Source organism: Nyctereutes procyonoides, unplaced genomic scaffold, assembly GCF_905146905.1.
Source record: "Nyctereutes procyonoides isolate TBG_1078 unplaced genomic scaffold, NYPRO_anot_genome, whole genome shotgun sequence".
In the NCBI taxonomy this organism is placed as follows: domain Eukaryota; kingdom Metazoa; phylum Chordata; class Mammalia; order Carnivora; family Canidae; genus Nyctereutes; species Nyctereutes procyonoides.
In genome coordinates, this window is record NW_026575140.1 from 53,854,523 (window position 1) to 53,870,597 (window position 16,075).

The 16,075-nt window shown below is 48.6% G+C and overlaps 1 protein-coding gene across 1 annotated transcript in view; it reads right to left on the reverse strand.

Annotated features, from left to right (window-relative positions):
- The window catches only part of DNAH9 (dynein axonemal heavy chain 9), a 325,287-nt gene extending 309,757 nt beyond the window's left edge, over window positions 1-15,530 (reverse strand). Inside the window, exons 1-4 of the mRNA XM_055307050.1 lie at window positions 15,105-15,530; window positions 6,588-6,784; window positions 4,069-4,227; window positions 2,756-2,886 (exon numbers count right to left, since the gene is read on the reverse strand). Coding sequence (XP_055163025.1) covers window positions 2,756-2,886; window positions 4,069-4,227; window positions 6,588-6,784; window positions 15,105-15,530 — 913 coding nt within the window. The remainder of the gene's footprint in view (window positions 1-2,755; window positions 2,887-4,068; window positions 4,228-6,587; window positions 6,785-15,104) is intronic.
- Between the last annotated feature and the right edge of the window lie 545 nt (window positions 15,531-16,075).

Below are 16,075 nucleotides of genomic sequence, written 5' to 3' on the forward strand. Positions count from 1 at the left end.
CTGAGCGTTGGGAGTGGGAAGTTGGTAAAAGTTGCATATAGCAGGCTCTCACAAAAAACTGTAGGCCAGTCCCAGCTGGCTCCTGCCCACCACTGGACACTGACCTACACATGTTGATTGGCAGCCAAGCTGTATTATGCCAGCCCTGCCCCCTGGGGGCCAGCAGATCCATCTCGTGCAGGGACCTATTGCTTCTCTGTGGCCCAAGGGTCTTTACTGCCTGATTCACTTCTAACCATCTTGTTCCCACACTGTTTCCTCCACCTTTTTGACCTCCTTCTTTCCTTCCCACTGTTCTCCAATTCATGCCCACCAATCCAGGACTATTTCTTTTCCTCTCCCTCTCTCCAGTCCACCAGTGAGCCAAACAACTACCTTGATCATGACCAATGAGAGTAACACACATAGTGGGTCTTTTTAGGATCGAGAGAGACAGATGCTCTGAAATTAAATTAGAGATGAGAAGATCAATTACCAGCCTCTAAAATCTTTTTAAAAGAATTTTAAGTTGTTATTTTTAAGTCTGCACCTACCCTGAGGTCAAGAGTCACAAGGGCCACCAACTGAGCCAGCCAGGTGCCCCTATAAGATCTTTTTATTCTCAAGAAACCTCATCAAAATTTATTTTTTTAAAAAAGATTTTATGTATTTATTCATGAGAGACACACAAAGAGAGGCAGAGACACAGGCAGAGGGAGAAGCAGGCTCCCTGCAGGGAGCCCAATGCGGGACTCGATCCCAGGACCCTGGGATCATGCCCTGATCCAAAGGCAGATGCTCAACCACTGAGCCACCTAGATGCCCCACCCCAGCAAAATTTCGAACCAAGCCTTTGCCTAACTCCTATAATCAAAATTCATTTGGGGCACCTGGGTGGCTCAGTCATTTAAGCATCTGACTCTTGACTCTTGGTTTCAGCTCAAGGTCATGATCTGAAGGTCATGAGATTAAGCCCCCCACATCTGGCTCTGTGCTCAGCAAGGAGTCTGTTTGAGATTCTCTCTCTCTCCCTCTGCCCCTCTGCCCTGCTAGCTCTTGCTCTTTCTCTCTCTCAAAAAAAATTCCTTGCCTCATCAGAATTCAGTTATACATTTCAAGGATTTCTAATTTTACTGTAGTGTTCATCTGTTATTATTATTATGGTATTGTTTTTTTCTCATTTCTATCATAACCAGCGTAAGACTCCACTGCAAAGAGCTTTCTGAAGTCCTCCTGGGAAACCAAATCTTTTATGACTATCAATCAATGAAAATGATTACAGTCTATTAATCTATTAATGTGAAAAATATATTCGGGGTTCTAAATAACCAACTCGCAAATATACTTTCCCTGCATGAAGTTTTATTTCAGAGCTTCACATTCCAGCCATCTGCATGACTCCTTTATGACAGGTGTCATGCCTGCACATCCCATAATATTACTTACTTTGTGCTTCTAAGTTGACTCACATTTTAACCTGAATAAAATCATACAATGTGAAGACTTCAAATCACTACCCTGAATGGAAAGCAGGTAATATCACTTGCCAAAAACAGTCACCCTTTAACACAGTTTTAAAATATACCTGTCCACACGTCTCTTGCAGCCATCTGTCACACCAGTAGTGGTTCACACACACTTTTGGGGACACCTGTCCCATTTGAGCTGGCTTATAAATTAGAAACAACTGTTGGTTTTCCTTTGGGGCACAAAATCTCCCAGTGAAGCAATAAACAGGGACCCTAAGAGGGATTTGGTGGAGCCATGCCTATGATAATGTCTTAGGCCCAAAAGGACCTCGAAGACTAGCCTGTTATGCAGATCACCTCTGTTGTTCAGGACACATCAGGAACCCCACCTGGAACCTTTATTTCTACAGCTGAGGGGTTTCCAAGCCCCACGCCATGACAAAGAGATGGTGGGGCAGGGGACCCACCAACGGGCTCTGGACGCACGACACACCCCTCTTTCACAGAGCAAATGTACCTTGATTAGTTTTCTATTTTGAACTTACATGGAAGATTGTACTGTGAGAAAGAGTTCTGATAGGGAAAAAATGTTCGAAAAATCACTGTTTGGATTTAGCTTAAATTCCATGACATTGCGAACATCTTCAAAAGCACATTCTGACCTCCAATGCCAAGGGCTGGAGGAAGTTTGATAGGAGAAGGGAAAGAAGCAAAGTGCACGGACAAGGGGAGAGGGGCGAGGGAGCCCTGGAAAAAATTTACCTACTTCTAATTATAGACTTTGTTGGCTTTGCAATTTTGACAGGGGCTGATCTTGTCTGGGGCTCTGACGGCCAGGAAAAGTGCAGTCCCATCCAAAAGCAGGAAGAGAAAACGCAGAATGGAGCTAGAAATGGAACGGAGACTTCTTGAGGAGCTAGGACTAGAGGGGCCCAAATTCTGGAAGTGAGACTCCAGCGTGCATGGGGACAGCACACTACAGTCAATAAGGTGCTTCCACTATCTCATCCCACAGCAGTCCAGGGACACCTGCGTGGGAAGTGTGAGCACCACAGCCATGGTTACACGCTAATGCCCAGAGAGGTTAGATGACTTTGCCAAGGTCACAAAGCACTGGCAATGCAAACTGAGTCCAAGGTAGCTGCTTTCCTGTTTCCGGACTTGGCGTTCCTGCCACCAAGCTATATGGTGTCAGGTTGGCCCGTTTGAAGAACCGTGAGCTGTGGAAATCAGAGAGAGCAGATAATGCAGCACTCCATGAGAAATTCGACTCCGATGTATTTATGAACATACTTGCTGGTTCTCACCTGCTTGGATGTCTCTGAACATGGCTTGGAAAGCTGCAAAGTAGCTGCTCTGAAGCTTGTCCAGGAGCCTGGCCATGCCCCTCACTTCTATCATTCTCAGTTGATTATAAATGTATTCCAGATCCTCAGACCTACAACATCATGGAGAAGGGTGAGTCCAGATGGACCTCTGGGAACCCGGGGCATGCCGTGATGACAGAGACACTCAGAGAGAGCCCTGCTTCCAGCTGCTTCCACAGAAGCTGGCTCCAGAGCCATGGAGGAGGGCATCTGTTCCCAGAACAGTGAGGGCAAAACCTGAATTGGGAAGGTTTGAGCAGGTTCAAAGAGGCAGCTCCAGGAGGTAGCAGTGGGGAACCCTGCTCTGACCATCTGGTGGTTCAGGAGGGTGGCAGCTGGAAGTCATTAGCTCTTGCAGTAAGGTGCAGGGTGGGGTGAGAGAGGTGTCAGAACACAGCTGCCGGAGATGGACTCGTAGCAGGTCAGAAGAATGGTCAGAGATGGGACCAGAGGATGGGGCATCTGGGCATGGTCCTATGACACGGACTCTCTCCATTCAATGTGCAGCACGATGATAAATAGAAGAGTGGAAGCAAGGGAGGGGAAGACCAGAATCAATGGTTAGGCCTTTCTGGAATCCTGTGAATCTGGGACATTGGGAAGGATGGGCTTTCCAGCCCTGCTAGTGATTGCCAGGGATTCAGGAAAGGCCATTCTGCTGGCAGCCCACTGCCAAGGCCCCTCTCTTCCTCTGGATCCTGACAAAAAGCGTGTGCACACAGCTTTGACTGTCCAAGGAGGAGGGAGCAGATGAGCAGAAGCAAACCATGAAAGGGAGTTCATTAATTTTACATTGGGTTGGGCAGCCCAGGTGGCTCAGTGGTTTAGCACCACCTTCAGCCCAGGGTGTGAGCTTGGAGACCAGGATCCAGTCCCACGTCAGGCTCCCTGCATGGAGCCTGCTTCTCCCTCTGCCTGTGTCTGTTCCCCCCCCCCCTCTCTGTCTCTCTCTGTCTCATGAATAAATAAAATCTTAAAAAAAAATTTTTTTTAAAGTTTACATCGGGTTGAAGGAGCCTTTGAGGAAATAGCTCAAGAAAGGAGGGAAGTCTATTGAAACCCAGGGTAAGTGTGCATCCTCCAGGGCACAGGAAACCCATATTGACCTAAACAGTCAATGCTGCCTACCCACTCCAGGGGGGACAAGGAGCACCTGGGGGTGGGACCAGATCAGGGGCTGCCCCTTAACCCCCACCTCAGGCCATTGATCCTCTGTAAGACAGCTACGCCCCCGGATCTGAGCATGCGCCTACCTGCTCTTCCAGAACTCCAACTCCACCTTAGGGGTGGGGCTCTCCCCTTGCAGGAGTGCCTGGCCTGACTCTCTCTTGAGCACCACTTGGACTTGGCGGCTCCACTGAATCACGGCCGACTCAAGGGCATAGATGATGGACTTATCTGTGCAATCCAAGCTGTGAAAGACACAATGAATCTCCTAGGATACTGGAAATAACTCCAGGTGTCCCCCAAACAAAAGTCCAAGGCTTTAAAAAATCGGTGGGAAATCTGACCTAGTCTGGGTATTCTCAGCTTTTATTGGTTGACAGCCTCTGATGTGAGGGTCAATAAAAAAAAGAATTTGGATCCTCTCTCGTCAGACGTGTATACATGATTATTTCAAGGTTTGAGGATTCACCAATATCTTGGAGTCTAATCCAACTGGGCCTTTCTGTCAGTGCAGGAATACACTGGACTGCAGCACTTGGGTGGCTCTGTGGTTGAGCATGTCTTCAGCTCAGGGTATGATCCTGGGGTCCTGGGATGGAGTCCCACATCGGGCTCCTGCAGGGAGCCTGCTTCTCCCTCTGCCTATGTCTCTGCCTCTCTCTGTGTGTCTCTTATGAATAAATAAATAAAATCTTAAAAAAAAAAAAAAAGGAATAGGGCAGCCTGGGTGGCTCAGCGGTTTGGCGCCACCTTCAGCCCAGGGTGTGATCCTGGGGACCCAGGATCGGGTCCCACATCTGGCTCCCTCCATGGAACCTGCTTCTCTCTCTGCCTGTATCGCTCATGAATGAATAAATAAAATATTTTTTAAAATGTTTAAAAAAAAAGGAATACACTGGACAGAAAATATTCGGGTGACCATCCACCCCTTGCTTGAGTGTCACCAGTGTCAGCCAGCTTCCTACTTGATAAAGCAGCGCGATCCTTAGTAGATCAACTCGTCCTAGGAGAAAGCTGGTCTCCACACTGAGCCACATTGACCTGAGCCACATTGACCTCTCTGCCAATTCCCTCACTGGGTCTTAGTTCTGCCTTTTTCTTTGCATCCCTTAGTTTTTGCCGCAAGAGGAGGTAGGCTCCATCCTCCACGAGGAACAGAATCAGCTGTCTGCAGCCCATGGGTGATTTCATTATATCCTCACTTTTCCAGAAGGCTGGGGGAGTCAGCATTCCCCCTCATAGAGCTTTTCAAAAATCACTAAGTGAAGAAACCTCGAGGTGTTTCAGAAGGGATTAAACATCCAGAACGCATTTTGGTGGTCTTTCCACAAAGCCTTCATGGACAGCTGTTCATGCCAAGAACCCAAGACACAAGTGACCCAGAAAGAGAATCTATCACCCGCATTTTCATGCCAGATACCCACCTTCACTTAATTTAATTAAATTCATATTTGCTGAGTGATGATACAGCAGAAGCGATTATGGAAGGTATTGAGAGGAGAAGATACGGCCCTGAAATAACGATCCAGCCTTCTGGGAAATTATCAAATTTGAACAAAGCGAGACCAACCCAGTAATGATTATATACACACACATGCTGAATGTTATTATGTTAAAATATAAAAGAAACAGGAAAAGGGTAATTTGAATTTATTTATTTCAAAAATTGAATATTTTTATTAAACCGTGTTACGTTTTCTAGTTAACTGGGAAATTGCTTCAAATTATATATGTAGCAAATTACTTCCAATAGCGAAAACTCATTATAAAATACACTGGCATCCCATGCGTTACTTTTTCCTCAAGATCCAATCACAGCCCCTGAAAATATAAGTGATGACAGTAATACATTTGCAAAATACTGGCAATAGGGCCGACTGTGCTCATGCAGGAAGGTGACCTATTGCCACAGACGCACAGATGTGCTGGATAGAAGATTAATTTATAATTATATATATATATATATAAAATTTAGATAATACAGGCTGGTTTCAAAGAAAAGGAAAAACAAATCTCTATGGGACAGAAATAAAGCTATGTCCTCCCCTAAAAGGAGAAGAGGCTGGGGTTTTAATGCCTACCCAGGCGCAGGAGACATGGACTTCAAGTCTCGACAAAGCCAGATTTGTTTCTATTTGGGAAAAAAAAATCTCCAAGACCTGATGGAAATCTCCAGCTGCTGGGGGAGCAGGGTGTGTAATCTCAGAGTTAGTTCTGTGACATTATGTGCTGCGTAAATGCTGGGAAGAGGCACAACCGTCTCCCAGGCTGGACATGGGTCTTTGCCAAGGATGAGACACTGTCCTGATAAGCAAAATAGTGAAATCAGTGTGGCTGCTCTCGGGCCTGAAATAATTCTGTGCAGAAAAAAAGGCCACGTTGCCATGATAGCCTTCAGACACTTTGGGCAGGGGGACCAGGGCAAGTGTGGTAATCTGCAAAAAACACAGTCTGGGGATGTTGGCAGACAGAGCAGACAGTGGGCTTGTATGTGGAACAATTCGAGGTGTGGAGATGGGAACAGAAAAGTCATAAAGGAAACATGGAGATAAACCAGCATCTCCCCTGTCTCAGAGCCCCAGATGGCCGGGCTGGCGCTACTTACGTGTTCCCACTGGGAGAAGCCTCAAACTCCAGTTTTGCTGCATCCAGTGGGAGAGGAAGCAAAGTTTTCCCCTTCACTTGCTCGAGGATAACCAGGAGGTCACACTGGAGGCTGTGGGCGTGCCGCTGGACATCCTGACGGAGCACGTGGGGCCAGTCCAGGTGATTCTTCTCATTGGCCAGAATGGGGATAACCACCTGAGACAGAGGTGCATGGGCAACAAGGGTGGGCATCCTTCCTCTGACACCTTAATGAAAGACTATTGAGATAGGCCCAGATGGGGATGCCTGGGTGGCTCAGTGGTTGAGCATCTGCCTTTGGCTTGGGGCATGATCCCTGGGGTCCTGAGATCGAGTCCCACATCGGGCTCCCTGCAGGGAGCCTGTTTCTCCCTCTGCCTGTGTCTCTGCCTCTCTCTCTGTGTCTCTCATGAATGAATTAAAAAGAAAAAATCTTAAAAAGAAGAAAAGAAAGAAAGGCCCAGAAACCGTTTTGCAGGCCCCCGTGCTGTGGGGCCTACTATTTAAAAAAATATATATTTTATTTTATTATTTATTCATGAGAGACACAGAGAGAGAGGGAGGCAGAGACATGGGCAGAGGGAGAAGCAGGCTCCACTAAGGGATCCTGACATGGGACTTGATCCCAGAACTCCAGGATCACTCCCTGGGTCGAAGGCAGGTGCCAAACCGCTGAGCCACCCAGGGATCCCCTGTGGGGCCTACTATTAAGAACCAACAGGATGTAGTGCCTTGATATCTGGTAAAATGACAGGGTCCCTGCCAGCCAGCGGATTGCCTCACACAAGCTGATCCCATCTTCCCACAGGAGCCAGTGCACTCCCACCCTCTGGATCCCACCAAGCTCATCTCCCAAAGCTTCTGATGGTTAACTGCATTCCCAAGCGCACCCCCCGAGTGACACAGCACCCTCCTCTGTGCTGTGGCTATGTGTGACTTATAAACTGCTGTCAGCCTCCTGTGTCCAGCGTGGTGTGCTCAGCTACTTCCAGAACTCTTGGGAGGGAGCCCCTCCCTCATTTTCAGGGTGAATAAAAGGGATTGAAACCATCACAGGGGCTGGAGGCAAAGTATAGGACAAATGTAAGTAAGGATGCCCATTTGTCACCAGGTGGTATGACAGGGCATCCTACCTATAGGGCAAACACTAGTTGATTTTGGTCATCTGGTATGGTTCTTCTGCGTTTTGTTTTTGTTTTTTTGGTGGGTTGGGGAAGTACTCATTTCTAGATCCAGATGGGGGACATGAACAAATCTGAGCCAGTGAAAGCCAGGCCAAAGTCTGTCATCTGAACTTTTTGGTGAAGAGGACTTTCTCTCTTCTCCTAGTCTGGAACAATTGTGGCCATCTTGCTACCATAGGGACCTTGGAATAGGGTCAACACAGGGAAGGGGCAGTTCCTAGATGGAGAAAGACCAAGTCCTATGACATCATTCGAGCTCTTGAATCAAGCTGCTCTTGAATCTCCTGAGCTACTTTAAATGGAGGTTTTGATCACTTGCCATTTAAAAAGTTGTAGTTAATGTAACTTACTAGGAAATGCTGCCTGTCAAATCTCACAGTTAATGGAAAGAATAGCAGGAAAAAAAACCAGGAAATGTAATAATTGAGTAAATAATGAAAATAAAGACTCATTTGACTGGTTGGGTCCTATATATGACCAAGAAGTCCATGTGGCTACAAAACAGAGCACCTGGACCCATCAGGGGAAATCTAAGAGGTTGATTCTTGCTTGGTGATTCTGGAAACAATCGCTGAACTGTGAATTTACAAGAACAGGTGGGCAGAGAGTACCAACAAATGAAATGTTACAAATTGAGCTCTACTCATTCGTGATAAGAAAAGATGCTCTCGGACCCAAGGCAGAAGACCTAACAGGAGAGAAAGAATGAAGAATATTCCTAGGATCTCAAATGCAGGAGCCATTTCTTATCTGGCCTTTAAAAAAAATTATTTATTTGAGAGAGAGAGAGAGAGAAAGGACATGAGTGGAAGGAGCAAAGGGAGAGGGAGAGAGACTCTCAAGCAGACTCTGTGCTGAGTGCGGAGCCTGACCCTGGGCTTGCCCTCATGACCCTGAGATCATGACCTAAACTGAAACCAAGAGTCAGACACTTAACCAACTGAACCACCCAGGCGCCCCTTATCTGGTCTTTTTATAGCCACCATCCTCTGGAGGTTCTGGCATATAGGCAGAAAAAGTGGTAAGTGGGCTCAGAATGGATTTTTGAGGGCTTTGAGTGGTAGAAAAATAATGAATACGAACTATTTCTGAGACAAAAAGGTACTCATTCATTTATTCAATGAGTATTTGTTGAGCATCTACCGTGTGTTGGTAGTGCTCTAGGTGCTGTGAAGGTATATCAGTGAAGAAAACAGATAAGGATTCCTGATCTCACAAAGTTTATATTTTAGGGGAGAGTCAATAAACAAAACATTCTGCAAAAATAAAGTAAAAAGGGATGCCTGGGTGGCTCAGTGGTTGAACGTCTGCCTTTGGCTCAGGTTGTGATTCCGGAGTCCTGGAATTGAGTCCCGCATCAGGCTCCCCCCACAGGGAGCCTGCTTCTCCCTCTGCCAATGTTTCTGCCTCTCTCCGTGTTTCTCATGAAAACAAATAAGTAAAATGTTTCGAAAATATTTAAAAAAAGAAATAAATAAAGCAGGTGAGGAGGACCAAGAGTGTGGGCTGGACCGATTATAATGATAAATCAAGTGACAACATTTAAACAAAGATGGGAGGATAGGGAGAGTGCTATGCAGATCCTTGGGGGAAGTATATTGTAGATAGAAGGAACAGCCAGTGCAAAGGCTGTGAGGTGGGAGCCCTGCCTAGTGTGATCAGGGAGTACCAGGGAGGTTTGTGAAACTGGAACTGGGTGAGCAAAAAGAGTAGAGGTCAGTAAAGGGGACAAGACCACATGCAGCCCTGTCTATGGGATTTTGATTTTTTACTCGCAGATGAATGGAAATCACTTTGCGGTTCTGAGCAAAGGGAGAGAAATGGTCGGACACATTTTTTAGTAGAAGTGCTCCAGCTGATGTGCTAAGAATAGACTGTAGGGGGGCAAAAGTGAAAAGGGGGATGGGTTGGCAAGTCCATGCTATAATACAAGGACAATGGCTTGGCACCTAGGAGAATGGAGGATATAGTAAGAGAGGGTTTGGTTCTACATACATTTTGAAGGCTCAGCCAATCGGATTCTTTCTTTTTTTTTAAGATTTTATTTATTTATTCATGAGAGACACAGAGAGAGAGGCAGAGACACAGGCTGAGGGAGAAGCAGGCTCCATGCAGGGAGCCTGATGTGGGACTCGATCCTGGACTCTGGGATCACACCCTGGGCTGAAGGCAGGCGCTTAACCGCTGAGCCACCTAGGCATCCCTCCAATCGATTTCTTAATGGATCAGCTGTGGGGTTGTGAGAACAAAAAGAGGCATCAGGATGACTCCCAGGTTTGGGGCTTGAGGAAGAATGGAGCTGCCATGAACTCATGTGGGGAAGAACAGGGTAGAGTACATTCTTGAAGGGAGACCAGGAATGTGTTTTTGACACATTAGGATTTGATGCATCTGTTAGACTTCTAAATGGAGACATTGAGTAGGTAGTTGGGATTTCAGAGAAGCAAAGGCTGGAGATGACAAATGCCGTAGATGTCAGATACAGATGGTCTGTGAAACTCTGCAGGTGAATGAGCGCTCCCAAGGAACTGAGGTCACACAGAGAAGGAAGGGTGTCCAAGGACTGAGCCCAAGAGCTCTCCAAGGTGAGGGAGTTGGGAGGAAGAGGGAGTACCATCAATGGAAAGGAGGAAACCCAGAAGACTGGAGTCCTGAAAACCAAGTGAAGAAAGGGACTTCCAGGAGGAGTGGGTCATCACGAGCCCTGCTGAATACTGTTCACAGGTCAAACAGGAAGAGGACTAGTAAAGGGTCATGCCATTTAGTCAAGTGGAAGTCACTGGCAATGCTGACAAGGTCTTTACTTTCTCTTCCATGCAATGTGGGAGTGACTGTCAGCTAAAACAGGAAAGGAAGGGGGCACAGCAGGAACAGACACATGTTCTAGACATTTTGCTGTAGAGGGGATCACAGAAATGGGATGATGGCTGGTGGGAGGATTGGGATTTACCTAGTAGAAAAGGAAAAAAAAAGAATATAGGAGTGAGGAAAGAATTGTTGGTATGATCTCTTTAAGAAGGTCAGAACAGACGGGATTCAGAGCCAAAGTGGCAGCTTTAAGTCTTGAGGTTGCCATCAGATGACAGCAGACAGTCCACCTGTAGCAATGGATGGGATGGCAGAGCAGGATGAGTATGGATATTTGGCAGATGGGATGCAGGGAAGCATTTATGGAAGTTTTCTTCTATTATTTCCATTTTTAAAATCCAAGTAAGAAGCAAAAATGTCAGAGTGAGGCAGATAGAAATTTTGGACATTTGAGGGGGAAGAAAAGAAAGTGTGTAAAAGTGATCTAGAAAAGCAAGAAAATAATTGGAAATTTGAGGTGTCAGCTGGGAAGCATAAAAGGCCTATTACAGGTTCAGGGTCATGAATTTTAAGTGGAGTATGTTGGTTTTTCTCAGCCCCACTGACTTCACGGATGCGGGATGGAACAGACAGAGGGTTGGCTTTCATCAGAAGTATGGTTTTGCCAAATGAATATGACAAAACAAGCAGAGGCCAGTGAGTCAGAAGCTTAGGCAAGGGAACGATGATGATGCACCCAAGCTGGGTGGGGGAAAGCGCATGGGTACTGAGTCAGACAGCGGGAAGGTGGCAGGATGGATGGATGGAGACCCCAGCAGGGACTGCAGTAGTGGGTCGTTGTGGGGAGTGAGCTGAAAGATGAGAGTAGTGGTCAGAGAAAGAGGTGGGTGAAATTGGATCACAAGGGAGGGGGTTAGTAATATAAGGTCTGGGAATGGCCACAGGAAGGGTTGGGGAAGGGAGGGAGGGGGACAAGATAGCCAGGGGAGGAAGGTTCGAGGATCCCAGAGGCCTGCTTATTGGAAGGATCATTCATGCGTCTCTTGAAGTCGCCATGTGTTAAGGCAGGAGAGATGTTGGAAAGAGTCACTATGAGCCGGGGGCAGTGTCATCAGTGTATGACACAGCAATGAGGGGACAGGGTGGCTTTGTCTGGTGACATATGATCCAAACTGAGGTTTTTCAACATGAATCTAGAAGCAGTAAGGGGGAGCAAGGACACCTGTCCCAGGTCCAGGCTCAGAGATGGAAGGGCTAGGGGGAAATATAGCTCTCCTCCAGGGAGAGCAGGGATGGGCAAGATGATGAGGATGGGTCAGAGAAGTGAGGACGCTTTCAAATAGGAAGTCAAGTGACAATAATTCCTGTCCCTTAGGGCATGCCTACAACCTAGTACACTATTGCAGGTGTCCTAATATATTATTTCTAAATTTCATGACACTCCTGCGAGATAGTGAGACCCTGACCCCAGAGGTCACGTGACACATGCATTTTACAGAACCAGGATTCAAACCCAGGCCCATCAGATCCCACGTCCCATGCTCCCTCTCTAAATACACAGAATTTCAAAATAGCATCCAAGTCTCAGAGCTCAAAGAAAGTAACCTGGCAGCAGTGAGTGGTGTGGCTGGGAGGACGAAGACAGGCAGCAGGGAACTACTTATTAAGTTCTGTCAATTCCGAGAAACATTTCTTGGATGCATTTTTTTTTTAAGACCCTGTACTAGGGTAACAAAATGATGCTGAAATTTATAGCTTTCTTCCTCTCGCTGACATCAACCACCACCACCCCCAACAGCAGAGGACTTTTCTCAGCCATGTGGGCTCCTCTGGCTTGAGTGTCACTCTGCGGGGTGTGGGAGGAAGAGGGGAGCATGCAGCCAGGGGCCAGGCTGGTCCACAGAGAGGGGAGAGTGGGCAGGAAGGGGAGGGTAGGAGGGGCTTAGGGGATGGGAGGTGAACAGGGAGCTGAAACAGTACAGGATCAGCTTCTGGATGTGTAAGGAAGTAGATGGGAGATGCTGCTACAGGCTTTGAGAAATGCTAAGGCCTGAAGCTATTCCAAAAATAATTTTTGGGGTCCCTGGATGGTTCAGTCAGTTGAGCATCTGACTCTTGGTTTCGGCTCAGAACATAATCCCAGGGTCCTGGGATTGAGTCCTGCATTGGGCTCCATGCTCAGAGGGAGTCTGTTTGAAATTCTCTCTAAAATAAATAAATAAATCTTAAAAAAAAATATAAGTGTACCGTGTACCTCAGCTTCCTAGTTTCTCAGGCCTGTGGATTACTCTGTTAATGAATGCTCCTTCCTTCTTTCCATCCTCCCTCTCTTCTCTTTTTAGCAGAAATGGTAGCATACTAGACTATAGTTCTGCACCTTAAAAAAAAAATTATCTTAAATGGCAGTACTATTTACAACAGCCAAGAGGTGAAAGCAACCTACACATCCATCCATGGATGAATGGATAAAGAAAGGGCGGTGTATATGTACAGTGGAATAGTACTCAGCCTTAAGAAGGAAAATAATTCTGTCACATGCTACAATCGTGCTTGAACCTCGAGGACATCATGCTAAATGAAATAAGGCAGTTACAATAAGACACATATTGCATGATTCCATTTATATGAGGTATGCAGAGCTATCAAGTTCATAGGAACAGAAAGTGGAATCGTGGGTGCTGGGGCCTCAGGAAAGGCAGAGTGAGGGAATTGTTTGGTGGGTATAGACTAAGTCATGCAGGATGGTGGGAGTTCCTGGGGACTTGCTGGCCAACAGTGTGTGTGGTTGGAGATATTGTACTGTACACTTGGAAATTATTGGGAGAGTGAATTTTATCTCCTGTGGGTTTTTATTTGCCACAATAAATACAAATTAACTTAAGAACTCGTTCCATAGCAACCATTCCTTTTAACTATAGATAGACCCTAATTCATTCACCCAGTCCTCGATAGATAAACATTTAATTTGTTTCCAGTCTCTTTTGATACACCCATGAAAATTCTGGAGCACTTGAGAGTTTGAACTATTTCAAAATTACTTTGGCTTGCTGGATACATTTCCTTGGTGGGACACAACTCTGAGATGGGCCCGCTGTCCCCGACACGTACTAAGTGTAGTTCCACATCCAAACCTTTGTGCAATCTGCTCCCAGTGCCTTGAAAGTTACCTTGATGTCTATGTCCCCTGATCCTTCCTCTTGTTCAGGAGCCGGTTCAACACTGGCTCTCCAACCACACACATGTCTCTCCTCTGAATACAATGGCACTTCCTTCTATCATCATCATTCATGCGCGGGATTTGATCCAAGCTTGGACCTCTGCAGTGATGGTGTTCAGACGATGCACGGCAGTAAAGCCATTCCGGTTGTTAAAAAGATTGAAATACATCCCTGTCTCCTGAGAAACCTGGCTTCTCGGGGCCCCTCCAAGGGGTGACTGTCATGCATGCCCCTTCCCTGAAATTCTCCCTCTCCAGAGCTTTCTGATAAAGCATATCTGGCCCAGCAGAGAGCCTAAGGACCTAGCTCCAGTACTGCAGCCAAGTTCATGTGAATTCTAGCTCCACCCCAGTCACAGGAGTTTTAAATATTTATAAAAAGAGGATTAACTGCATGGGTGGGATCTCATCTTCTCTTTGTTTGGTATTCCTGAGAGCCTCTATCACACAAAATATCATATAACTGGTACCCCACTAGTATTCGTTTTACAAGCTGCAGGATCCAGTGCATCAAGCCTCCAGAAACACACACACTCAATTTACAGGGAAGTTTACTCCCAGTCCAGAAAGTTCTAAATGTCCCAAGAATCTTGCCTCTGCAGAGCACCGTCTCTGAAACCTCCTGTACTCTCCAAGCTCTGGCTGCGGTGTTCTAGAAGGATGTATAACCCACGTCTCCGGAGAGCTTCCTCCCTGAGCTCCGGGTGGACGGCTCCAAACGCCTGTTGGGCATTTCCGGCCGGATGCCCCAACTTCTCATCTTGGCACAGGGCTGACAACTGGGTTCATGGATGTGAGGTTTAGGAATGAGATGAAATCAAAACCAAACCCCCTTCGCCTTTGAGTCCCCTCTGTGGGTAGGCACTGTGTGTCGATGGCCTTTCACCTCCGCTGCCTTACTCACCCCACTGAGATGCCCTGTTGTTCGCCACGACCCGTCTTCCCTAGTCCCGGCCCACAGAGGGGGTTAAGAGATACTGCGCCTTAAAAGGTGGTCAGGATCCAGCAGGCAACTTCAGTCTGGCCTCCCCCTGACTTTGGCTTGTGCCCAGACCAGGACTGACACAAGCCTGAGCCCCTCCGCCCCTTGCTCCAGCTCCCTCGCACTTCTCAGGGGTGCCCGGGCTTCCTCCGCATCCCCTCCGGCCGTGCCCCGCCCTCCGGCCCCGCAGCCCCATCCCCTCCGGCCCCGCCCCCGGCCCCGCCCCCTCGGCCACACACCCCTCCCTACCCCGCCCCCCCCAGCTCCCGCCCGCTCCGGGACGCGGGGTCACCCGCCCACCCTCACCTCGGAGAACATCGCGGCCAGGTGCTGCAGGGGGGCGGCGGGCAGGTCCCCGCACAGCACGGCGCCGCGGAGGCTGCGGGGCCCCGGCGGCTCGGGCCCGGTGCGCAGGAAGAAGAGCCCCTTGGCGCGAGGCGGGCCGGCCTCGGGCCCCGTGTCCAGCCCGGGCCGCACCGCCAGGCCCCCGGGCCCGGGCCGCACCACCAGCAGCAGCGGCGGCCGCGGGCCCCCCGCAGCCTCGCGGCCCAGGAAGGCGTGCAGCAGCCGCTCCGCCTCGGACGTGCCCGCGCAGCGCTCCCAGACTCCGGCGGCCGGCCGCAGGCTCCGGGCCACGTAGGCCCCCAGGAGTCGCAGGCGCGGGTCGGCGGCGCCGCGCTCGGGGTCGCCGCTCTCGGCAGCCCGCGCCGCCCGCTCCTCCGCGCCCGGCATCGCGCGCCGACTCCCGCGGACGCCGCCGTTTCCCTGGCGACGCGGACGCGGCCGGGACTCCGCCTCCGCTCCCCTCCTATTGGGCAAGAGACTCCTGGCCCCGCCCCCTCGCGGCCCCACGGTAGGAGAGCGACGCCGAGGCCAGGGGGCGGGGTCGCGTCGCTGTTGCTAGGAAACGGGCCGCGGCTCCTATTTGATGCGGGGTCTCTGGGCTTGCAGGTGCTCACCCGGGACCCTCCGGGACAATCGATGGTTTATTGACGGGGTGCGTGGAGGGCAGCGCGACGGTGTGAATGCTGCTAGGGGCCTTGCTGCCGAAGGTCAGATTAAATTCCTCAGAGGACTCCAGACGCTGAAAATAGGATGGATCTCCCACCTACTCCCCAAATTGTGCAATTCACACTTGAAAACAGGATCAAATCGTAAAACAGACGTAAGCGGATTCAGGGAAGTTTTGTTGCTTTTCTGTGGGAGCTTCAATATTTTCGAAGGCCGTAGATGGGGCTACTGAGCATTTTGAAATATGCTGGTGTGGCCGAAGAACT